Source organism: Sebastes fasciatus, chromosome 1 (genome assembly GCF_043250625.1).
Source record: "Sebastes fasciatus isolate fSebFas1 chromosome 1, fSebFas1.pri, whole genome shotgun sequence".
Lineage (NCBI taxonomy): Eukaryota > Metazoa > Chordata > Actinopteri > Perciformes > Sebastidae > Sebastes > Sebastes fasciatus.
In genome coordinates, this window is record NC_133795.1 from 149,234 (window position 1) to 176,733 (window position 27,500).

Consider the following 27,500-nt stretch of genomic DNA (forward strand, 5'->3'; position numbering starts at 1 on the left):
ATGCAGTAACATGCAGTAACATGCAGTAACATGCAGTAACATCCAGTAACATGCAGTAACATGCAGTAACATGCAGTAACATGCAGTAACATGCAGTAACATCCAGTAACATGCAGTAACATCCAGTAACATCCAGTAACATGCAGTAACATCCAGTAACATGCAGTAACATGCAGTAACATCCAGTAACATCCAGTAACATGCAGTAACATCCAGTAACATCCAGTAACATGCAGTAACATCCAGTAACATGCAGTAACATCCAGTAACATGCAGTAACATCCAGTAACATGCAGTAACATCCAGTAACATCCAGTAACATGCAGTAACATCCAGTAACATGCAGTAACATGCAGTAACATCCAGTAACATGCAGTAACATCCAGTAACATCCAGTAACATCCAGTAACATCCAGTAACATGCAGTAACATGCAGTAACATGCAGTAAAATCCAGTAACATGCAGTAACATCCAGTAACATCCAGTAACATGCAGTAACATGCAGTAACATCCAGTAACATCCAGTAACATCCAGTAACATGCAGTAAGATGCAGTAACATCCAGTAACATGCAGTAACATGCAGTAACATGCAGTAACATCCAGTAACATGCAGTAACATGCAGTAACATGCAGTAACATCCAGTAACATGCAGTAAGATCCAGTAACATCCAGTAACATCCAGTAACATCCAGTAACATGCAGTAACATCCAGTAACATCCAGTAAGATGCAGTAACATCCAGTAACATGCAGTAACATGCAGTAACATGCAGTAACATCCAGTAACATGCAGTAAGATGCAGTAACATCCAGTAACATGCAGTAACATGCAGTAACATGCAGTAACATGCAGTAACATCCAGTAACATCCAGTAACATCCAGTAACATGCAGTAACATCCAGTAACATCCAGTAACATGCAGTAACATCCAGTAACATCCAGTAACATGCAGTAACATGCAGTAACATCCAGTAACATCCAGTAACATGCAGTAACATCCAGTAACATGCAGTAACATGCAGTAACATCCAGTAACATCCAGTAACATGCAGTAACATCCAGTAACATCCAGTAACATGCAGTAACATGCAGTAACATCCAGTAACATCCAGTAACATGCAGTAACATCCAGTAACATCCAGTAACATCCAGTAACATGCAGTAACATCCAGTAACATCCAGTAACATCCAGTAACATGCAGTAACATCCAGTAACATGCAGTAACATGCAGTAACATCCAGTAACATCCAGTAACATGCAGTAACATCCAGTAACATCCAGTAACATGCAGTAACATGCAGTAACATCCAGTAACATGCAGTAACATCCAGTAACATGCAGTAACATGCAGTAAGATGCAGTAACATCCAGTAACATGCAGTAACATGCAGTAACATCCAGTAACATGCAGTAACATGCAGTAACATCCAGTAACATGCAGTAACATCCAGTAACATGCAGTAAGATGCAGTAAGATGCAGTAACATCCAGTAACATGCAGTAACATGCAGTAACATGCAGTAACATCCAGTAACATGCAGTAACATCCAGTAACATGCAGTAAGATGCAGTAAGATGCAGTAACATCCAGTAACATGCAGTAACATGCAGTAACATCCAGTAACATGCAGTAACATGCAGTAACATCCAGTAACATGCAGTAACATCCAGTAACATGCAGTAAGATGCAGTAAGATGCAGTAACATCCAGTAACATGCAGTAACATGCAGTAACATCCAGTAACATGCAGTAACATGCAGTAACATCCAGTAACATGCAGTAACATCCAGTAACATCCAGTAACATCCAGTAACATGCAGTAACATGCAGTAACATCCAGTAACATGCAGTAACATGCAGTAACATCCAGTAACATGCAGTAACATCCAGTAACATGCAGTAAGATGCAGTAACATCCAGTAACATCCAGTAACATGCAGTAACATGCAGTAACATCCAGTAAGATGCAGTAACATCCAGTAACATGCAGTAACATCCAGTAACATCCAGTAACATGCAGTAACATGCAGTAACATCCAGTAACATGCAGTAACATCCAGTAACATCCAGTAACATCCAGTAACATGCAGTAACATCCAGTAACATCCAGTAACATGCAGTAACATCCAGTAACATGCAGTAACATCCAGTAACATGCAGTAACATCCAGTAACACACAGTAACATCCAGTAACACACAGTAACATCCAGTAACATGCAGTAACATGTGTTATCGTGTGTTATCATCCGTCTGTGTGATCAGGAACTCCTCCTGATGTGATGTTCATCGACTGTGAGCCTCTGTGTCCTCTGCTGAATGAAGAGTGTACTCCACACCTGTGCATCAAACACTTCTGTCCCGAGGACGTGTCGGTGACTTGGACTAAAGACGGAGAGCCGGTTCCCTCCAGCGTCTTCAACACGCCCCCGAGCCTGAACATCAACGGCCTCTACTCCATGTTCAGCTTTCTCAAACTCACCCCGGACGAGGAGGACCAGGGCTCCGTGTTCAGGTGCCGGGTGGTGCACAGCGCCCAGAGGGAGCCTGAGGAGAGGCTCTTCACGCTGCCGGCTGCATCCCACAACCTGCAGCTGACAGACGGCTGCTCACCTCCTCCCTGTATGCAAACTCTCATCTCCCACTTTGATTCATGAAAGTCGGGATGCAGCAACATCTTATTTTCTCATTCCATAAATTCTTACAAATGTCCTAATAATTTTCTAGGAAGTTTCCTGGACAATGTTATTTGGTTCTAATTATAGGGAAAACTTTGGAGGATGGAACCTGCCAAAATAAAAAAATATTAATAAATAAATGACTCAATATATAAATAAACATGTCATTAAATGTAGCAAAAATAATCTTAAAAATAAATGTAGCCATTAATTAATACATTTTTATACATTTTTAAATGTATGTATTTATGGATTAATTAATTTATTTATTAATGCATTTCCTCATTTCTGCACTTTTCTTTTTACATTTCTTTATGCATTTCAGCCTCTTTATGCAGATGAGGGGCTGTCACTCAACGCGTTTCATGGAAAATAATACAAAAATAAATAACTTTGGGGAAATAAATAAGGGGTAATATGCAAAGGGAAAAGCATGCATAAATAAATAAATAAATTATTGCATAAATACATACATTTAAAAATAAATATAAAATAAAAAATAAATGCAAAAAATAAATGCATAGATAAAAGATAAATGCTAAAATAAATAAATAAATTATTGCATAAATACATACATTTAAAAAATATATAAATGCAAAAAATAAATGCATAGATACAAAATAAATGCTAAAATAAATACATTTAAAAAATAAAAAAGCAAATTAAAACAGAAATATCGATTCATGTCACATTTTTTCAATTAATTAATGGCTATATTTATCTTTAATGTTATTTTTTTAATTGTTATTTATCAAGATATTTATTTATGTTTTTTATTTTGGGTTTTGGCAGGTTCTGGCCTCCATATAAAAAGGATTCCCTTGAAACAGCTGCTCCATCTAAAACCAAGTATATATTCACTCATTCATTTATTAAAGGAAACTTTAGTCTCATATACCTAATCTTGGAAATTATTAAGGAATTAGAAAAATTACAGACCCACAAAATAATGTTACCACAGAATGAGTTATTGTTTTTATAATGATGGATTTAACATGAAAGGATGATTACATATGGACATATACGATGAACTCAGATAAACATGATGCGAGGTGGACCAGCTCATTTATTAATAAATTCAGTCAAAGCGAACAGAAACGTTTCATAAATCATCAGAAGCACCGAGAACTCAGAATAACTACAGGAATCACTTTGGCTTAAAGGCAGTTCAGTGTTTCTATCATATCAATCTGCTTTGATTCATATTCCTAAACATATTTAACCATCCAGTCAACAGTCCCTGACGGGTTCTTTACAAAACACAACTTATTATTATTTAAAAAAGACAGAAAATAATAAAATCAGTCATGTCAGCAGTTGATCGTATCATAAGCAGGATTCATTTAACAACCTGAAACTATCAACATCATCAAAGACACATTTACATTCAACATCTTGGTCCACACATATTTGGCAGGAACTAAAAGCTCCAGGTGGGAACTTTAATAAAAATAACGTTTTGTCCTAGTTGGTCAAACGGTGGTTATAAACCCGGCAGCAGTACAGGAGACTCTGAGTCATATAGCAGGGATGTTTACTACACTCATGTACTTCATATTACTCTAAATATAGATTCAATATATTCACATGTCTGAAACATTTGACAGACGTTTAAGACGTTTAAGACGTTTAAGACGATTAAGACGTTTAAGGCATCAGAAGGCATCGCAGCAGACTGTAAGAGCTCCCTGCTGAGTGCAGCTCACAAACCAACCCTCATTATTAATACTGGAATACATTCAGCATCTTTAAACAGTCAACAATATCTGGATTTCATTAAATCTGTTGCTACGGCAGAAATTAATGTTACGTAATATCAGAATGTGACGTATTGTGGAGCTCGTATTTGATTTACAGTTCACATATAAAAACAGATGGATAGTTTCTCTTCACGGTGTTTCTGTGCTTCAGCAGAAAAAGTCTGATCGTCCAATTAAGAAATCACATTTACAGGAAATAGCTGCACCTGAAGCAGCTGGTATGGACCTCTGAACCAGAACCAGAACTAGAACCTCTGAACCAGAACCAGAACAAGAGGAGGTTAGTGGAGTCTGAGGTTGAGTTGATGCTCAACTGAAGTCTCGGTTGGTGAGGATCATGGGGGCCACCAGGGTCCACATGTACAGGGCCAAACACACCCAGCTGGAGGTGATCTTCACCCACACTGCTGGCCACTTGCTGGTGATGGTGTAGTCTGCATCAGGGCTGTCAACAACAACAACAACAACAACAACAACAACAGGTCCTTCAGTCATCAGCATTCATCTGCTCATAATGTTTAAAAGACATCTTTAATCCTCAACAAAATACAGAGTTAGAAAAGCAGAGGAATGTCAGTAGAGGGCTTTACATGCAGGGAGGTGGAGAGGTGGAGATCAGAGGATGCAGTAATGTTCCTACAACTGGTCAACAGGTCAACAAGTCAACAGGTCAACAGGTCAACAGGTCAACAGGTCAACAAGTCAACAGGTCAACAGGTCAACAGGTCAACAAGTCAACAGGTCAACAGGTCAACAAGTCAACAGGTCAACAGGTCAACAGGTCAACAGGTCAACAGGTCAACAAGTCAACAGGTCAACAGGTCATCAGGTCAACAGGTCAACAGGTCAACAGGTCAACAGGTCAACAAGTCAACAGGTCAACAGGTCATCAGGTCAACAGGTCAACAGGTCAACAGGTCAACAGGTCAACAGGTCAACAGGTCAACAAGTCAACAGGTCATCAGGTCAACAGGTCAACAGGTCAACAGGTCAACAAGTCAACAGGTCAACAGGTCAACAGGTCAACAGGTCAACAGGTCAAAAGGAAGGTGTGCTTTCAGAGAGTCACACAAGTGGTAAACAACCTGCTAGCCACATAGAGTTAATGCACCATAAATACTCATCCGGGGCTTTTTTGATTTACTACACTACATTCTGTCTTACTTTGACCGACTATAATATGAATTTATTAAGACTGTTTTCAACATACTATAATATGACGTTTTACCATCTGGATGAAATACTATGTCTATTTCAAAATAAAATGATTTCTAACTATTTTTTAGAGTTGTGACTTATATTGGCCTTTTTGTTTAAAACAAGAAAAGTATAAAAACATTATTTCGTATTAAAATTAGATAGAAAGTTAAATTAATATAATAAAAACATTTATAAAAAATAACTTGGTTGGTTGTGGTTAAATATATGTAAAATAACATCCACCATGACCTCCCGGCAGAGAATAATGAATGATTTAAAATGTTTAACATGTTTAAAATGTTTAACATGTTTAAAATGTTTAACATGTTTAAAATGTTTAACATGTTTAACATGTTTAACATGTTTAAAATGTTTAACATGTTTAACATGTTTAACATGTTTAAAATGTTTAACATGTTTAACATGTTTAACATGTTTAACATGTTTAAAATGTTTAACATGTTTAACATGTTTAACATGTTTAAAATGTTTAACATGTTTAACATGTTTAAAATGTTTAACATGTTTAAAATGTTTAACATGTTTAAAATGTTTAACATGTTTAACATGTTTAACATGTTTAAAATGTTTAACATGTTTAACATGTTTAACATGTTTAAAATGTTTAACATGTTTAAAATGTTTAACATGTTTAAAATGTTTAACATGTTTAACATGTTTAACATGTTTAAAATGTTTAACATGTTTAACATGTTTAACATGTTTAACATGTTTAAAATGTTTAACATGTTTAAAATGTTTAACATGTTTAACATGTTTAAAATGTTTAACATGTTTAACATGTTTAACATGTTTAACATGTTTAACATGTTTAACATGTTTAACATGTTTAAAATGTTTAACATGTTTAACATGTTTAACATGTTTAACATGTTTAAAATGTTTAAAATGTTTAACATGTTTAACATGTTTAACATGTTTAAAATGTTTAACATGTTTAACATGTTTAACATGTTTAACATGTTTAAAATGTTTAACATGTTTAAAATGTTTAACATGTTTAACATGTTTAACATGTTTAACATGTTTAAAATGTTTAACATGTTTAACATGTTTAACATGTTTAAAATGTTTAACATGTTTAAAATGTTTAAAATGTTTAACATGTTTAACATGTTTAACATGTTTAACATGTTTAAAATGTTTAACATGTTTAACATGTTTAACATGTTTAAAATGTTTAACATGTTTAACATGTTTAAAATGTTTAACATGTTTAACATGTTTAACATGTTTAAAATGTTTAAAATGTTTAACATGTTTAACATGTTTAACATGTTTAACATGTTTAAAATGTTTAACATGTTTAACATGTTTAACATGTTTAAAATGTTTAACATGTTTAAAATGTTTAACATGTTTAAAATGTTTAACATGTTTAACATGTTTAACATGTTTAACATGTTTAACATGTTTAAAATGTTTAACATGTTTAACATGTTTAACATGTTTAAAATGTTTAACATGTTTAACATGTTTAAAATGTTTAACATGTTTAAAATGTTTAACATGTTTAACATGTTTAACATGTTTAAAATGTTTAACATGTTTAACATGTTTAACATGTTTAAAATGTTTAACATGTTTAAAATGTTTAACATGTTTAACATGTTTAAAATGTTTAACATGTTTAACATGTTTAACATGTTTAACATGTTTAAAATGTTTAACATGTTTAACATGTTTAACATGTTTAACATGTTTAAAATGTTTAACATGTTTAAAATGTTTAACATGTTTAACATGTTTAAAATGTTTAACATGTTTAACATGTTTAACATGTTTAAAATGTTTAAAATGTTTAACATGTTTAACATGTTTAACATGTTTAAAATGTTTAACATGTTTAACATGTTTAACATGTTTAACATGTTTAACATGTTTAAAATGTTTAACATGTTTAAAATGTTTAACATGTTTAACATGTTTAACATGTTTAACATGTTTAAAATGTTTAACATGTTTAACATGTTTAACATGTTTAAAATGTTTAACATGTTTAAAATGTTTAAAATGTTTAACATGTTTAACATGTTTAACATGTTTAACATGTTTAAAATGTTTAACATGTTTAACATGTTTAACATGTTTAAAATGTTTAACATGTTTAACATGTTTAACATGTTTAACATGTTTAACATGTTTAAAATGTTTAACATGTTTAAAATGTTTAACATGTTTAACATGTTTAAAATGTTTAACATGTTTAAAATGTTTAACATGTTTAACATGTTTAACATGTTTAAAATGTTTAACATGTTTAAAATGTTTAACATGTTTAACATGTTTAACATGTTTAAAATGTTTAACATGTTTAAAATGTTTAACATGTTTAACATGTTTAACATGGCAGCAGCTACAAATGTTTTCAATATTTAATGATTACACAGTTTACTAAAATGAAACCATTTCAAAGTCTGACACAATAACAGATCAGTCTGCATCGAGTGACGGCAACAGTCTCTGTCAGACGGTTTTATCCAGCTGGATGGAAGTGTAGGCGGCGTTGGGCCGTGTTGGGCCGTGTTGGGACGGCGGGGGACGGCGGGGGACGGCGGGGGACTGACCTGTACCAGTTGGTGAGGGTCATCATAATGTAGAGCGAAGCCAGGAAGAGCATGAAGTGGAAGAAGGAGTAGCTGTATTGGACCATGTCCCGCTCGTTGTCCTCCACCCGTCGGGGTCCCGTGGACTCCTCGGAGAGGTCGGGGCTGCTGCCGCCCTCCGCCAGGATGGCCGAGTCTTTGGAGGCCATGGTCAGCTTGTTCACCTGGCTGGTGCTGGACGAACGAATGCTGAGGAAGAACACAGATACATGGATCCTGTACTGTTTTACCACAGCTCTGAGGTGCAAAACACAACATTACATGGACAAAGAGAAGACACCTACATGTCTCACACTGACAGCTACTTTATTACCTCAAATCTCTCCAACAACCTGAACTTTATTTCACTTCAAGGTCCATCTATGAGAACTTTTGATCACATCACATGGTCTTCCTCAGCAGATGGACTACTCCCAGAAGACAGGAAACATTAGATGTTTAAATATGGATGTTTTCTTGAGTACTAAAAAGACTTCTTGTCCACATAGTTTAAATTAAAACTTTCATAAATCCTCTTTGCAAACAGCAGCTGGCAGCTTCTAAAGCAGATCAGAAATCAATTCAAATAGCAGGTTCCACAACGTCACGAAGCCCCGGTATCAGACATCTCGGTGTCGCAGTGAGCCCAATCTCTCCTTACTAATAATATTACTAAGACGGCAGAACTCTTCTTATGAAAAATCGCCAGGACTCGTCCCGTTCGGTCCGTGACTGATGCTGAAACACATCGAGGCTGTTCCCTCTGTTCTTATTTCATTACATCAACATCCAGATGTGACCTCAACATCCTCCTGGAGACTCCTCAGATACCTGCTGAGCTTTCACAATCTCATACAAGGACTAAAGTCACACAGTGTGTTCCAATCCGCGTACTTCTGTTCTTACACTCACTACTTTGAGTGCATAAGTGCGTTCACACTGGGAAGTACGGCAGAATGCAGTGCACTCAAAGTACCCGGATGTTGTACTCAGAACGGTCAGATCGTTGAGTGTGGAACGCTGGACACTTTCCACACTCAACTGTCGCCATCTTGGCTACGCAGCGGAAGGGGCGGAGCCACGACCACGATTCAAACATACGGAGATAACAGAATAAAACAATACGTAAACATACCGGTGCATTTTCAGCCAACAGGAGGACACATCGTAGGCGACAACGTTGGAAACCTAATTTCCACTCTGCTTTCATTTTTTTCAGAAGATATTGTGGCGGGTAGCGAGCCGCGGTCAAATGTTACGATCGTCATTTCCGGTCAGTGCGCCGCAGAGTATTCCATTTGAGACGACCCTACACCGCTGAAATTTACGCACTACTCAAGTGAGTACAGAGTGCACAAAGTGCACTACATTGAAGTGTACTTCTGGAAGTACGTGGATTGGAACAAACTCAGTATAGTATGTGGAAAAGGTTCCCACAGACAGCCCATAAGAACACTGATACACCAGCTCAGCTGTGATCACATGTTGAAGTGGATCAAGACAAACCGTCCTTTGCTCTCCTCTCTCAATGTGTCCGTCACACTGACTGACTGAGCAGCAGAGAGGCTGTTAGTTACAGTATGGAGACTAATCAATAGTTACAGTAAGGAGGGAGGATAATCAATAATCAGTTAAAATCCTCTGATTCCATCTATCAATATCTTCCCACAGCAGGTCAACAAGTCAACCTGAAGCAACACATCAGAGTCATGTGAACGTTTCTACACCTCAGAGGAAGTTCATCTGTGAATCTCCTTGTATTTAATACAATGACAATAAAGCTTTCTATTCTGTTCTATTCTATTCTATTGTAGTATGCTAGAGGTCACATGGTTTCTATTGTAGTGTACTAGAGGTCACATGGTTTCTATTGTAGTGTACTAGAGGTCAAAGGGTTTCTATTGTAGTGTACTAGAGGTCACATGGTTTCTATTCTAGTGTACTAGAGGTCACATGGTTTCTATTGTAGTGTACTAGAGGTCAAAGGGTTTCTATTGTAGTGTACTAGAGGTCACATGGTTTCTATTCTAGTGTACTAGAGGTCACATGGTTTCTATTGTAGTGTACTAGAGGTCAAAGGGTTTCTATTGTAGTGTACTAGAGGTCACATGGTTTGTATTCTAGTGTACTAGAGGTCACATGGTTTGTATTCTAGTGTGCTAGAGGTCACATGGTTTGTATTCTAGTGTGCTAGAGGTCACATGGTTTGTATTCTAGTGTACTAGAGGTCACATGGTTTGTATTCTAGTGTGCTAGAGGTCACATGGTTTGTATTCTAGTGTACTAGAGGTCACATGGTTTGTATTCTAGTGTACTAGAGGTCACATGGTTTCTATTCTAGTGTACTAGAGGTCACATGGTTTCTATTGTAGTGTACTAGAGGTCAAAGGGTTTCTATTGTAGTGTACTAGAGGTCACATGGTTTCTATTCTAGTGTACTAGAGGTCACATGGTTTCTATTGTAGTGTACTAGAGGTCAAAGGGTTTCTATTGTAGTGTACTAGAGGTCACATGGTTTGTATTCTAGTGTACTAGAGGTCACATGGTTTGTATTCTAGTGTGCTAGAGGTCACATGGTTTGTATTCTAGTGTGCTAGAGGTCACATGGTTTGTATTCTAGTGTGCTAGAGGTCACATGGTTTGTATTCTAGTGTGCTAGAGGTCACATGGTTTGTATTCTAGTGTACTAGAGGTCACATGGTTTGTATTCTAGTGTGCTAGAGGTCACATGGTTTGTATTCTAGTGTACTAGAGGTCACATGGTTTGTATTCTAGTGTACTAGAGGTCACATGGTTTGTATTCTAGTATACTAGAGGTCACATGGTTTGTATTCTAGTGTACTAGAGGTCACATGGTTTGTATTCTAGTGTACTAGAGGTCACATGGTTTGTATTCTAGTGTACTAGAGGTCACATGGTTTGTATTCTAGTATGCTAGAGGTCACATGGTTTGTATTCTAGTGTACTAGAGGTCACATGGTTTGTATTCTAGTGTACTAGAGGTCACATGGTTTGTATTCTAGTGTACTAGAGGTCACATGGTTTGTATTCTAGTGTACTAGAGGTCACATGGTTTGTATTCTAGTGTACTAGAGGTCACATGGTTTGTATTCTAGTGTACTAGAGGTCACATGGTTTGTATTCTAGTGTACTAGAGGTCACATGGTTTGTATTCTAGTATGCTAGAGGTCACATGGTTTGTATTCTAGTGTACTAGAGGTCACATGGTTTGTATTCTAGTGTACTAGAGGTCACATGGTTTGTATTCTAGTATACTAGAGGTCACATGGTTTGTATTCTAGTGTACTAGAGGTCACATGGTTTGTATTCTAGTGTACTAGAGGTCACATGGTTTGTATTCTAGTATACTAGAGGTCACATGGTTTGTATTCTAGTGTACTAGAGGTCACATGGTTTGTATTCTAGTGTACTAGAGGTCACATGGTTTGTATTCTAGTATGCTAGAGGTCACATGGTTTGTATTCTAGTGTACTAGAGGTCACATGGTTTGTATTCTAGTGTACTAGAGGTCACATGGTTTGTATTCTAGTGTACTAGAGGTCACATGGTTTGTATTCTAGTGTACTAGAGGTCACATGGTTTGTATTCTAGTGTACTAGAGGTCACATGGTTTGTATTCTAGTGTACTAGAGGTCACATGGTTTGTATTCTAGTATGCTAGAGGTCACATGGTTTGTATTCTAGTGTACTAGAGGTCACATGGTTTGTATTCTAGTGTACTAGAGGTCACATGGTTTGTATTCTAGTATGCTAGAGGTCACATGGTTTGTATTCTAGTGTACTAGAGGTCACATGGTTTGTATTCTAGTATGCTAGAGGTCACATGGTTTGTATTCTAGTGTACTAGAGGTCACATGGTTTGTATTCTAGTGTACTAGAGGTCACATGGTTTGTATTCTAGTATACTAGAGGTCACATGGTTTGTATTCTAGTGTACTAGAGGTCACATGGTTTGTATTCTAGTGTACTAGAGGTCACATGGTTTGTATTCTAGTGTACTAGAGGTCACATGGTTTGTATTCTAGTGTACTAGAGGTCACATGGTTTGTATTCTAGTATGCTAGAGGTCACATGGTTTGTATTCTAGTGTACTAGAGGTCACATGGTTTGTATTCTAGTATGCTAGAGGTCACATGGTTTGTATTCTAGTGTACTAGAGGTCACATGGTTTGTATTCTAGTGTACTAGAGGTCACATGGTTTGTATTCTAGTATGCTAGAGGTCACATGGTTTGTATTCTAGTATGCTAGAGGTCACATGGTTTGTATTCTAGTGTACTAGAGGTCACATGGTTTGTATTCTAGTGTACTAGAGGTCACATGGTTTGTATTCTAGTATGCTAGAGGTCACATGGTTTGTATTCTAGTGTACTAGAGGTCACATGGTTTGTATTCTAGTATGCTAGAGGTCACATGGTTTCTCACCTGGAGTAGAGGATGCAGAGGACGAATATAGCGAGGCCCACGATGCTCTGGGCGTCCCACCACTGCAGGTACGGAGACGTGAGGACGGGTTCCTCCGGGCCGATGATCACCACCGCTGTCTGGTTCTCTATCTCCAGAGGCGCCGGGCTGGGGGCCGCCATCTGCTGGAAGATGCTCAGTAGCCTGGGATTACACTTTTCATCTGGGACGACGACACAAACAACAAGCACCGACTTTAGTGGAGCGGCTAACATCCTGTTTTCAGTCAAATTATGCAAATAGTGATACAAGCACCAAATTTGGCATGATGATTCCCGAGGGGTCACTTAGCAAATATAAACGATCAGCCACTTGAAAATCCAAGAAGGCGGCCATTTTTCAAGATGGCCGCCAAATTGACCTGCCGTTAATGGTTTCTCTCGTTGAAATTCATCTACTTGGTCGATTTGAGTGTTTTCTAGCATGCTGGATCTTATTTTGATAGTTTTAATAATTTTGAACTTCAACATGGCGGCCATTTTTAAGATGGCTGTCAAATTTAGTCACGGAGAATGTTTTTCTTAAAGAAATGCATGTACTTGGTCAACTTAATGATTGTGATGTGGAATTATATGTTTTCTGGTATGCTATCTAATTTTACAGCTTTAACATCCTCAAATAAGTTGTTTTTTACTTTTGGCTGTCCGGTGAGTCTTTGCTTTGTGGTGTTTGCATGGCTCAATTGGCTTGTAGGTCTACTGTTGTAGATATCAATAGCTGCTGTTGCCATAGGTGTAGGGGCTTAGTGGTAGAGGTAGTACCTTTGTTTCAGAAGTCAGCCACATGCTCCAGGATGGACTACTGGCACTGGTTCTCACTACTTGCCCAACTCTCACCTGTGGCTCTATGAAGTTGCTAGTGCACGGCAATGACCACACCCCGGGACACCATGTTGGCTCACGGGCTGAACTAGGTGAGGGTAAAACACAGAGAGTCTCTGTGTGATGGAGTATTTCTAGCTCCAAATTTCAAAGTGCATAGAGTCAACGAACCAGCCAGTGCTGGTATATTACATATAGAAGTCAGAGTATAGTGAGTCACACAAAGTACTAGTATAGTACATAAAGAAGTCATAGTATAGTGAGTCACAAGGTACTAGTATAGTACATAAAGAAGTCAGAGTATAGTGAGTCACAAGGTACTAGTATAGTACATATAGAAGTCATAGTATAGTGAGTCACAAGGTACTAGTATAGTACATAAAGAAGTCAGAGTATAGTGAGTCACAAGGTACTAGTATAGTACATATAGAAGTCATAGTATAGTGAGTCACAAGGTACTAGTATAGTACATAAAGAAGTCAGAGTATAGTGAGTCACAAGGTACTAGTATAGTACATATAGAAGTCATAGTATAGTGAGTCACAAGGTACTAGTATAGTACATAAAGAAGTCAGAGTATAGTGAGTCACAAGGTACTAGTATAGTACATAAAGAAGTCATAGTATAGTGAGTCACAAGGTACTAGTATAGTACATATAGAAGTCATAGTATAGTGAGTCACAAGGTACTAGTATAGTACATAAAGAAGTCATAGTATAGTGAGTCACAAGGTACTAGTATAGTACATACAGAAGTCAGAGTATAGTGAGTCACAAGGTACTAGTATAGTACATAAAGAAGTCATAGTATAGTGAGTCACAAGGTACTAGTATAGTACATACAGAAGTCATAGTATAGTATGTACACATAACAATAGTATAGTGAGTCAGAAGCGAGTCTCATCACTACATCACCTGATCCTGTTAGACATTTGTGTGAAATTGTCATAATTAGCGAACGAATTCTTAAGTTTTGGCCAAAAACGCGTTTTGTGAGGTCACAGTGACTGCTGACCTTTGACCTCTAAAATCGAATCAGTTCATCATCCCAGTGGACGTTTGTGCCAAATATGAAGAAGACGGACGGACGGACAACCTGAAAACATAACACCTTCAGCAGTCTGTGAGAGACATGTAATCACAAGACATCCATGAGATCCATGAGATCCATGAGATCCACGAGATCCACGAGATCGATCAGATCCACGAGATCCACGAGATCAATGAGATCCATGAGATCCATGAGATCCATCAGATCCATGAGTTCCACGAGATCTACGAGATCCACAAGATCAATGAAATCAACGAGATCCAAGAGATCCACGAGATCCACGAGATCAACGAGACCCATGAGATCCATGAGATCGAAGAGATCCATGAGATCAATGAGACCCATGAGATCAATGAGATCCACGAGATCCACGGGATCCATGAGATCAACGAGATCCATGAGATCAACGAGATCAACGAGATCCATGAGATCCACTAGATCCACGAGATCTACGAGATCCATGAGATCAATGAGATCCATGAGATCCAAGACATCCATGAGATCCACGAGATCGATCAGATCCACGAGATCAATGAGATCCATGAGATCCATCAGATCCATGAGTTCCACGAGATCTACGAGATCCACAAGATCAATGAAATCAACGAGATCCAAGAGATCCACGAGATCAACGAGATCCACGAGACCCATGAGATCCATGAGATCAATGAGATCCATGAGACCCATGGGATCAATGAGATCCATGAGATTCAAGAGATCCATGAGATCCACGAGATCCATGAGATCCATGAGATCAATGAGACCCATGAGATCAATGAGATCCACGAGATCCATGAGATCCACGAGATCCACGAGATCAATGAGATCAATGAGATCCACGAGATCCACGAGACCCATGAGATCCACGAGATCCACGAGATCCATGAGACCCACGAGACCCATGAGATCCACGAGATCCATGAGATCAATGAAAGAAGCTAGAAGGTTAAAGTTAAACGGTTCTGAATCAATAGAAACCCATTCTACAGATGATCAGTTAACTCCAGCCTGCTGCTGGTCCAACATACATTCATCATTCATTAGAACAGAACAACCAAACAACACAACTAACAGAAACAAGAACTCATCGTCATCATAGGACGTAAATATGATGAAGAACCACGGAACCAGAGATGGTCCTGTTTCTGGTTTCGGCTGTTACGTCTGCTTACTCATAACGGCATCATCGTTTATTTACAAACATAGTATTTATCAGACATGGGATGTATTTCCGGTGAATGTTATTGGGACTTGCACTTTATTATCTTACACTGAACTCCCCAGATCCACTTAGTCTGAACCGATCCAACAGCTTCCAATCAGGTTTCAGGAGAACACCATGAAGAACTGATGTTCTGTTACTGAGCACCAGATGGATCCAGTTCTGTTACTGAGCACCGGTTGGATCCAGTTACTCTGCTGTTAGAATGATGTTACATCTGGTGAAGAGCTCATATGACCCGTTCAGGACTCCAGACCCTAGTTGGGACTTGAGTCACAGACTTGAGACTTGCTAAACAATGACTTGGTCGCTCCTCCGGTAGCCTTTACCGGTGAGATGTCACCATGTCAGTGAATGTAAACCTCCGGTAGCCTTTACCGGTGAGATGTCCCCATGTCAGTGAATGTAAACCTCTGGTAGCCTTTACCGGTGAGATGTCACCATGTCAGTGAATGTAAACCTCCGGTAGCCTTTACCGGTGAGATGTCCCCATGTCAGTGAATGTAAACCTCCGGTAGCCTTTACCGGTGAGATGTCACCATGTCAGTGAATGTAAACCTCCGGTAGCCTTTACCGGTGAGATGTCACCATGTCAGTGAATGTAAACCTCCGGTAGCCTTTACCGGTGAGATGTCCCCATGTCAGTGAATGTAAACCTCCGGTAGCCTTTACCGGTGAGATGTCACCATGTCAGTGAATGTAAACCTCCGGTAGCCTTTACCGGTGAGATGTCACCATGTCAGTGAATGTAAACCTCCGGTAGCCTTTACCGGTGAGATGTCCCCATGTCAGTGAATGTAAACCTCCGGTAGCCTTTACCGGTGAGATGTCACCATGTCAGTGAATGTAAACCTCCGGTAGCCTTTACCGGTGAGATGTCACCATGTCAGTGAATGTAAACCTCCGGTAGCCTTTACCGGTGAGATGTCCCCATGTCAGTGAATGTAAACCTCCGGTAGCCTTTACCGGTGAGATGTCCCCATGTCAGTGAATGTAAACCTCCGGTAGCCTTTACCGGTGAGATGTCCCCATGTCAGTGAATGTAAACCTCCGGTAGCCTTTACCGGTGAGATGTCCCCATGTCAGTGAATGTAAACCTCCGGTAGCCTTTACCGGTGAGATGTCCCCATGTCAGTGAATGTAAACCTCCGGTAGCCTTTACCGGTGAGATGTCCCCATGTCAGTGAATGTAAACTAGTGCAGTCTGAGGATATATAGAGACACATGGTCACATCACATGGAGTTATGGTTGTTTTACCTTGGGATCCAATTTGGTATCGAGAATGGTGTAAATTCCCTGGTGTTGGTGTCCGGTCTAAGACCTGCTCTATATAGAGAGCATCTCCAGATAACTTCTGCTAGGATTTGATGCTATATAAAAATAAAATAAACTGAATTGGATTGAATTGGATTGGTCTGGATTGGATTGGTCTGGACTACTAGGTTTCCGGTACCGTGACGTCACCACATCAGACAACCAGCAGACGGTCTCACCAGGCTCGTTGGTCATGGCCGACCAGGTCAGGTACATGGAGTACAGGGTGATGATGGAGGACTGGAGGAGACCTGAACGGCTCTGAGACTCCTGCAGACACACAGAGACAGAGAGTCAGGAATATATACAACATATACAGAACATCAAGTACTCTGTGTACTCTGTGTACCTGGACTCTATGCAGTACTCTGCGTACTTTGTGTACTCTGTGTACCTGGACTCTATGCAGTACTCTGTGTACCTGGACTCTATGCAGTACTCTGTGTACTTTGTGTACTCTGTGTACTCTGTGTACCTGGACTCTATGCAGTACTCTGTGTACCTGGACTTTGTGCAGTACTCTGTGTACTTTGTGTACCTGGACTTTGTGCAGTACTCTGTGTACTCTGTGTACCTGGACTCTATGCAGTACTCTGTGTACCTGGACTCTATGCAGTACTCTGTGTACTCTGTGTACTTTGTGTACTCTGTGTACTTTGTGTACTCTGTGTACCTGGACTTTGTGCAGTACTCTGTGTACTCTGTGTACCTGGACTCTATGCAGTACTCTGTGTACCTGGACTTTGTGCAGTACTCTGTGTACTCTGTGTACCTGGACTTTGTGCAGTACTCTGTGTACCTGGACTTTGTGCAGTACTCTGTGTACTCTGTGTACCTGGACTTTGTGCAGTACTCTGTGTACTCTGTGTACTCTGTGTACTCTGTGTACCTGGACTTTGTGCAGTACTCTGTGTACTCTGTGTACCTGGACTTTGTGCAGTACTCTGTGTACCTGGACTTTGTGCAGTACTCTGTGTACTCTGTGTACCTGGACTTTGTGCAGTACTCTGTGTACTCTGTGTACCTGGACTTTGTGCAGGACGGAGAGGACGGAGACGAGGATGCAGAACAAGGTGTTGAAGCTGATGAAGAACTTGTTGATGAAGCAGCCGTCAGGTTTGGTGTAGAAGACGAAGAACAGAACGACGGATATGAAGGACAGGATGTAGTTGAGGATGGTCACCGCCAGCAGAGCTGAAAACACAGAGAGGTAGAGAAGTTAATATCAGATAAACATTCAGAAAGAAGAAGATCAGAAATCAATTTATATTGATCAGTTCAAGTGTTCAGACACATGTTAAACCTGCCTGCCTGCCTGCCTGCCTGCCTGCCTGCCTGCCTGCCTGCCTGCCTGCCTGCATGTTTAAAGGGGCTGTATGTCAGTACTTCTCTGTGTCTAAAGAGCCTCGTTAACAGCCAGCTGGAGGGTGTGAGCGACACACGGCAGGCTGGGGAGTCCCGCATACGAGGCGGTGGGGCTGGGCGCTACCTGGAATATAATCCATGTATCGCAGCTTGTCCCACACGCGGTATAGAAAATGACTATCACCGACCTGCGACCGAGTCACTGACCTGAGACCGAGTCACTGACCTGAGACCGAGTCACTGACCTGAGACCGAGTCACTGACCTGAGACCGAGTCACTGACCTGAGACCGAGTCACTGACCTGAGACCGAGTCACTGACCTGTGTACCAGCACCTGGAGTTGCCGGTCTCCATCTTGTCCACCCAGGACTCGTTCCAGGAGTGGGCGAAGTCCACCAGCAGCACCAGCTGGATCAGAATGAAGAAGAAAGCTCCACCAGAACCCACCACGAACCACGCTGAGACAACACACACACACACACGCACACACACACACACACACACACACACAGTCGGTCAGATGATGCTGTAGTCCCACAGCTCAGAGGTCATGATCACTTTAACATAGAGTTCTTACTGTAGGTAAAAGGCCCGTCTGGGATGTAGAAGGCACCGACTGTCACCACCACCAAGACGGCAAACTTAAAGAACCAGAGCCTGAAAACACATATTCATTATACACATATTTAATTATAGTTCATTATAAAGTAGAACGGACAATAGTTGTATGAAGAGCATCTCGACCCTCCAAATGTTTTCTTCTCAACCCTTTGAACAACAGAATAAACCCACTGGAGGGTTTAACATGTGAGCTGCTCAGTGATCAGAGGAAGGACGAGGTCACTGAGTATTAAATATGTCCCCTCACAAATATGCTCATAGCAACTAAGATATGATCTGTGTACTCAGATAAATGCTCAGGCTGTTCTCTTCTCATCTCCCCCCCCCTCACATGAAACTATCTGATCCCAGAGGAACTCCTCGTCTGAACAGACGATGCTTCCACACACAGGGGGGGGGTAACAGGAGGATTACTGCAGTAGTCTACTAGCGGTGGAACGGTTCACTGAACTCACGGCTCGGTTCATATCAGGGTTTTCGGTTCGGTTCGGTTCCAGCGAGGAGGTCTTGTTCTGATTTCAACATGCTTTTCATTTATTTGGTAAAATAAGTAAACTAATGTTTGCCTTAACTAAATTATGTCTTCCATAAAGAACATAAACTCTTCATTGACAAATCTGAACTGAAAGAATATTATAGGTCTTCTACAGTCATTAGTGCAAACCAAACATGCAGCTTTGTTATGTTCATATTAATATGATGTAATTATAAACTAAGGCCGTCAGCATACATCGAAGCAGAAGATCAGAACTATAATAAGAAACGGAGCTCTTATCTCCCTCTCACTCAACAGCAGCTCGACTCCCTCTCACTCAACAGCAGCTCGACTCCCTCTCACTCAACAGCAGCTCGACTCCCTCTCACTCAACAGCAGCTCCACTCCCTCTCACTCAACAGCAGCTCCACTCCCTCTCACTCAACAGCAGCTCCACTCCCTCTCACTCAACAGCAGCTCCACTCCCTCTCACTCAACAGCAGCTCGACTCCCTCTCACTCAACAGCAGCTCCACTCCCTCTCACTCAACAGCAGCTCGACTCCCTCTCACTCAACAGCAGTTCATTGGTCAGAACTCTGACTGGAAGAGTTAAGGCACTCAGATACTGACATACTACTAACCCTAACCCTGACATCCTGTCAATAAGAAGAAATACATTACAAAAATAAAATCACAAATGTCTGTAATGTTAATGTAATGTTCCATCTTAAGGCTGTTGGTTAATCCTCAACTGCTGCTTCTGCTAGTTTCTAGTTTCTAGTTTCTACAAGCGTCTTTGAGATCCTTAAAAAGCGCTATATAAATCTAATATATTATTAGTATTATTATTACAGGGCCGGCACAACAGACTAACATTCACACGTGAAGGCTCACGCTCTCTGACCATCTGCTTTAGTTCTGTATAGTTGATGACGGAGTGAGGTCGTATTAGATTCTGTATTGTTTACGCACACTTGAAGTGTTATTGGTGGTGTTTTTGCTGGTGGTGGTGTTATTGGTGGTGTTGTTGCTGGTGGTGTTATTGGTGGTGGTGTTAATGGTGGTGCTGGTGGTGTTATTGGTGGTGTTGTTGCTGGTGGTGGTGTTATTGGTGGTGCTGGTGGTGTTATTGGTGGTGTTGTTGCTGGTGGTGGTGTTGCTGGTGTTGCTGGTGGTGGTGTTATTGGTGGTGTTATTGGTGTTGTTATTGGTGTTGTTATTGGTGGTGTTATTGGTGGTGTTATTGGTGGTGTTATTGGTGGTGTTGTTGCTGGTGGTGGTGTTATTGGTGGTGTTATTGGTGTTATTGGTGTTGTTATTGGTGGTGGTGTTATTGGTGGTGTTATTGGTGGTGTTGTTGCTGATGGTGGTGTTATTGGTGGTGTTTATTGCTGGTGGTGTTATTGGTGGTGGTGTTGTTGGTGGTGCTGGTGGTGTTATTGGTGGTGTTGTTGCTGGTGGTGGTGTTATTGGTGTTGCTGGTGGTGGTGTTATTGGTGGTGTTATTGGTGGTGCTGTTGTTGCTGGTGGTGGTGGTGTTATTGGTGGTGTTATTGGTGGTGTTGTTGCTGGAGGTGGTGTTATTGGTGTTGCTGGTGGTGGTGTTATTGGTGGTGTTGTTGTTGCTGGTGGTGGTGTTATTGGTGGTGTTGTTGGTGGTGTTGTTGTTGCTGGTGGTGGTGTTATTGGTGGTGTTGTTGCTGGTGGTGTTGTTGCTGGTGGTGGTGTTATTGGTGTTGCTGTTGGTGGTGTTATTGGTGGTGTTATTGCTGGTGGTGTTGTTGCTGGTGGTGATGTTATTGGTGGTGTTATTGGTGGTGTTGTTGCTGGTGGTGGTGTTATTGGTGGTGGTGTTGTTGCTGGTGGTGGTGTTATTGGTGGTGTTATTGGTGGTGTTGTTGTTGCTGGTGGTGGTGTTATTGGTGGTGTTGTTGCTGGTGGTGGTGTTATTGGTGTTGCTGGTGGTGGTGTTATTGGTGGTGTTATTGGTGGTGTTATTGGTGGTGTTATTGCTGGTGGTGTTGTTGCTGGTGGTGTTGTTGCTGGTGGTGTTGTGGTACAGTGCTTACCCGTTGTGGACGGCAGCTCGGGGGTCTCTGCTGTTCTTGATGTTAATCATGAGGACGGAGAACCCGAGGAACCACATGCTCATGCCGAAGCAGACGCGGTACACGGCCTTGTAGCCCACAAACATCTCACAGTTGAGGTCGGCCTGCAGGCCGGGGAAGGAAGAGCCGGCTCCGTCTTCACAGAACCCCGGGATCTGCAGCAGACCACAGGAAGTCACATTCTATAAACGGCTCCAATGAGCCGGAGATGAAGTCCATCTGATGAGGAGTAGAGCTATTGACAGCTGAGTTAAAGGGATAGTTCAGGTGTTTCTCAGTGGGGTTGTATGAGCTACTTAGCCACAGTAGGTAGAAGACCATCAATATCAGTTTAACTGTACGCTAGATTCAGAAGAGCTTTGCCGGTTTGCCCTCAGACAGCTATACAGTCAGACTCCATCGCCTAGTTAGTTTGTGTTATTGTGTGACTTTGGGTGAATCTGAATTAACCAAAGTCACACAATAACACAAACAAACTACCAGATGGAGGCAGCGGTAGACCAGCAGCTCCTCCTGCTGTGTTCTGAGAGGGGAAAGGACTGATTTTGTGAATGGAGTCTGGTGGCTTAATGAGAGCAGAGATAACAGCTTCAGTTCCCCACCAGGAACCACTGTCTGACGGCGAGGGAAACTGAAACAGCTGTCTGACGGCGAGGGAAACTGAAACAGCTGTCTGACGGCGAGGGAAACTGAAACGGCTGTCTGACGGCGAGGGAAACTGAAACAGCTGTCTGACGGCGAGGGAAACTGAAACAGCTGTCTGACGGCGAGGGAAACTGAAACGGCTGTCTGACGGCGAGGGAAACTGAAACGGCTGTCTGACGGCGAGGGAAACTGAAACGGCTGTCTGACGGCGAGGGAAACTGAAACGGCTGTCTGACGGCGAGGGAAACTGAAACAGCTGTCTGACGGCGAGGGAAACTGAAACAGCTGTCTGACGGCGAGGGAAACTGAAACGGCTGTCTGACGGCGAGGGAAACTGAAACAGCTGTCTGACGGCGAGGGAAACTGAAACGCTGTCTGACGGCGAGGGAAACTGAAACAGCTGTCTGACGGCGAGGGAAACCGCCGAAAATATTGTAAATATAGCATACACTTAGACTGACATAGATTATTTTAGGTGTTGCTTGTGTACTGGTACTCCCGTCATCTACTGTAGTAACACACTGACTCTGTAGAAGTACCTCATAGAACCCCACTGAGAAACACCTGAACTATCCCTTTAACCTAAACCCAGTCTGATCTACCTGAAATGGCCCCCCCATCCACTACTTTATACTATTATACTTTATACTATTATACTTTATACTCTCACTACTTTATACTCTCACTACTTTATACTCTCACTACTTTATACTATTATACTTTATACTATTATACTTTATACTCTCACTACTTTATACTATTATACTTTATACTATTATACTTTATACTATTATACTTTATACTATTATACTTTATACTCTCACTACTTTATACTATTATACTTTATACTATTATACTTTATACTATTATACTTTATACTATTATACTTTATACTCTCACTACTTTATACTCTCACTACTTTATACTCTCACTACTTTATACTATTATACTTTATACTATTATACTTTATACTATTATACTTTATACTATTATACTTTATACTCTCACTACTTTATACTATTATACTTTATACTATTATACTTTATACTATTATACTTTATACTATTATACTTTATACTATTATACTTTATACTCTCACTACTTTATACTATTATACTTTATACTATTATACTTTATACTATTATACTTTATACTCTCACTACTTTATACTATTATACTTTATACTCTCACTACTTTATACTATTATACTTTATACTATTATACTTTATACTATTATACTTTATACTATTATACTTTATACTCTCACTACTTTATACTATTATACTTTATACTATTATACTTTATACTATTATACTTTATACTATTATACTTTATACTCTCACTACTTTATACTATTATACTTTATACTATTATACTTTATACTATTATACTTTATACTATTATACTTTATACTATTATACTTTATACTCTCACTACTTTATACTATTATACTTTATACTATTATACTTTATACTAAACTACTACACCCGGCCTCAAAAATAGAAATAGACATAGAAATAGAGCGTTACTGTGAATAGAACTGTCTGTTCTATGTGTACGTTACTTTATTCCCACGGTGCTCTCGTACCCGTTTTAGCTGCTGATCCACCCCCGGCGACAGCATGATGCAGGCGACGACGGTCCCCAGCAGCAAGATGGAGGCGTAGATGATCCGGGTCACCGTGGAGTTCCTGGTGCCGGGACAGCAGCTGCACATCAGACAGGTCGCACTGCTGCACAGGCACGGCACCTGGAGACAAACAACACCATCATACTCTTCAGCATCCAGCACTCCAGCACGGCCTCCGGTTCAGACTCCCTCCAGCGGGGCCTCCGGTTCAGACTCCCTCCAGCGGGGCCTCCGGTTCAGACTCCCTCCAGCGGGGCCTCCGGTTCAGACTCCCTCCAGCGGGGCCTCCGGTTCAGACTCCCTCCAGCGGGGCTTCCGGCTCAGACTCCCTCCAGCGGGGCCTCCGGCTCAGACTCCCTCCAGCGGGGCCTCCGGTTCAGACGCTGCTGCCTTCGACCTGCAGTGGGAGCTCCGGCGGGAGGCAGCATCAGTTCATCCTCTGGCCGGGAGCAGAACTTCACCTCGCTTCTCCGCCGGTCCCCGCTGGGAGCCGACACCTCGCTGCTGGAGGTCCAGACTGTATTACTGGACCCACTGGAGGGAACAGAGGCTCAGGAGAACCAGAACCAGGACTGAGTGGAGCAGACTGATCAGACCCTGCTGCAGTAAAATGAGATGTTTTCTAAAGGGACTCTGGTGCTCTGAAACACCACCGCTTTAGTCCACAGGGACCGCCGCAATCAACACTAGATGAATGTTCCCTAACCGCAGAAGATCTCAGCTTCTCTCTGCTGAAGATCTCAGCTCCTCTCTGCTGAGGATCTCAGCTTCTCTCTGCTGAAGATCTCAGCTTCTCTCTGCTGAAGATCTCAGCTTCTCTCTGCTGAAGATCTCAGCTCCTCTCTGCTGAAGATCTCAGCTTCTCTCTGCTAAAGATCTCAGCTCCTCTCTGCTGAAGATCTCAGCTCCTCTCTGCTGAGGATCTCAGCTCCTCTCTGCTGAGGATCTCAGCTCCTCTCTGCTGAGGATCTCAGCTCCTCTCTGCTGAAGATCTCAGCTCCTCTCTGCTGAAGATCTCAGCTCCTCTCTGCTGAGGATCTCAGCTCCTCTCTGCTAAAGATCTCAGCTCCTCTCTGCTGAGGATCTCAGCTCCTCTCTGCTAAAGATCTCAGCTCCTCTCTGCTGAGGATCTCAGCTCCTCTCTGCTAAAGATCTCAGCTCCTCTCTGCTGAAGATCTCAGCTCCTCTCTGCTGAGGATCTCAGCTCCTCTCTGCTGAAGATCTCAGCTCCTCTCTGCTGAAGATCTCAGCTTCTCTCTGCTGAAGATCTCAGCTCCTCTCTGCTGAGGATCTCAGCTCCTCTCTGCTGAAGATCTCAGCTCCTCTCTGCTGAGGATCTCAGCTCCTCTCTGCTAAAGATCTCAGCTCCTCTCTGCTGAGGATCTCAGCTCCTCTCTGCTAAAGATCTCAGCTCCTCTCTGCTGAAGATCTCAGCTCCTCTCTGCTGAGGATCTCAGCTCCTCTCTGCTGAAGATCTCAGCTCCTCTCTGCTGAAGATCTCAGCTTCTCTCTGCTGAAGATCTCAGCTTCTCTCCGGTGATGGAACCAGTGTTTATGATGCGTTCAAGCTCTCTTTTGGTAAAAATCATAACATGATCATGATGTGTTCAAATGTCTTCTTGTAAAATGTAGTTTTTGTTGAGAAACTTCAAATGAATACAGATGTTTGAAGGAGATCGATTTCAAAAGTCCATCCATCCATCCATCTTCAACCGCTTATCCGGGATCGGGTCGCGGGGGCAACAGCTCCAGCAGGGGACCCCAAACTTCCCTTTCCCGGGCCACATTAACCAGCTCTGACTGGGGGATCCCGAGGCGTTCCCAGGCCAGAGTAGAGATATAATCTCTCCATCTAGTCCTGGGTCTTCCCCGTGGTCTCCTCCCAGCTGGTCGTGCCTGGAACACCTCCCAAGGGAGGCGCCCAGGAGGCATCCGTGCTAGATGCCCGAACCACCTCAACTGGCTCCTTTCGACGCAAAGGAGCAAGGACTCTACTCCGAGTCCCTCACGGATGACTGAGCTTCTTACCCTATCTCTAAGGGAGACGCCAGCCACCCTCCTGAGGAAACCCATTTCGGCCGCTTGCACCCGCGACCTCGTTCTTTCGGTCATGACCCAACCCTCATGACCATAGGTGAGAGTAGGAACGAAGATTGAACGGTAGATCGAGAGCTTTGCCTTCCGGCTCAGCTCTCTTTTCGTCACAACGGTGCGGTAAAGCGAATGCAATACCGCCCCTGCTGCTCCGATTCTCCGACCAATCTCACGTTCCATCGTCCCCTCACTCGCGAACAAGACCCCGAGATACTTAAACTCCTTCACTTGGGGTAAGGACTCATTCCCTACCCGGAGTAGGCAATCCACCGGTTTCCTGCTGAGAACCATGGCCTCAGATTTAGAGGTGCTGATTCTCATCCCGACTGCGTCACACTCGGCTGCGAACCGATCCAGTGAGTGCTGGAGGTCGCAGACCGATGATGCCAACAGGACCACATCATCTGCAAAAAGCAGCGATGAGATCCTCAGCACACCGATCTGCAAACCCTCCTCCACCCGACTACGCCTCGATATCCTGTCCATGAATATCACGAACAGGATTGGTGACAAAGCGCAGCCCTGGCGGAGGCCAACCCCCACCGGAAACGAGTCCGACTTATTGCCGAGGATCCGAACACAGCTCTCGCTTTGGGCGTACAGGGATTGGATGGCCCTGAGAAGTGCCCCCCTCACCCCATACTCCCGCAGCACCCCCCACAGTATCTCCCGGGGGACCCGGTCATATGCCTTCTCCAAGTCCACAAAACACATGTAGACTGGATGGGCATACTCCCAGGCCCCCTCCAGGATCCTTGCGAGAGTGAAAAGCTGGTCCGTTGTTCCACGGCCAGGACGGAATCCGCATTGTTCCTCTTCGATCTGAGGTTCGACTATCGGCCGAACCCTCCTTTCCAGCACCTTGGAGTAGACTTTACCAGGGAGGCTGAGCAGTGTGATACCCCTGTAATTGGCACACACTCTCTGGTCCCCCTTTTTGAAAAGGGGAACCACCACCCCGGTCTGCCACTCCTTAGGCACTGTCACCGACTTCCACGCGATTTCAAAAGTGTCAGACAAAAAGAAATACTCGCTCAGGCAGGAAGTGAAATAAGTTAGTTTCACACCCTTCAGAGAAGAATAATGTTAAGTACGTTTCACTGCTGTTAACAGTCTGTGTATTAATTATTATGTGTATTAATTATTATGTGTATTAATTATTATGTGTATTAATTATTATTATTATGTGTAGAAATTATTATGTGTATTAATTATTATGTGTATTAATTATTATTATGTGTAGAAATTATTAGTATGTGTATTAATTATTATGTGTATTAATTATTATTATGTGTATTCATTATTATGTGTATTCATTATTATTATGTGTATTAATTAGTATTATTATGTGTAATAATTATTATGTGTATTAATTGTTATTATGTGTATTAATTATTATTATGTGTATTAATTATTATTAT

General features: G+C 41.5%; 1 protein-coding gene across 1 annotated transcript in view; it reads right to left on the bottom strand.

The window, feature by feature from the left end:
- Positions 1–3,647: 3,647 nt before the first annotated feature.
- serinc3 (serine incorporator 3) overlaps positions 3,648–27,500 on the bottom strand; it is a 32,069-nt gene continuing 8,216 nt past the window's right edge. Inside the window, exons 2-10 of the mRNA XM_074646287.1 lie at positions 23,944–24,105; positions 21,672–21,865; positions 19,083–19,162; positions 18,826–18,963; positions 18,164–18,333; positions 17,319–17,409; positions 12,693–12,894; positions 8,230–8,457; positions 3,648–4,886 (exon numbers count right to left, since the gene is read on the bottom strand). Of these exons, the coding sequence (XP_074502388.1) occupies positions 4,751–4,886; positions 8,230–8,457; positions 12,693–12,894; positions 17,319–17,409; positions 18,164–18,333; positions 18,826–18,963; positions 19,083–19,162; positions 21,672–21,865; positions 23,944–24,105 (1,401 nt within the window). The 3' untranslated portion in view covers positions 3,648–4,750. The remainder of the gene's footprint in view (positions 4,887–8,229; positions 8,458–12,692; positions 12,895–17,318; positions 17,410–18,163; positions 18,334–18,825; positions 18,964–19,082; positions 19,163–21,671; positions 21,866–23,943; positions 24,106–27,500) is intronic.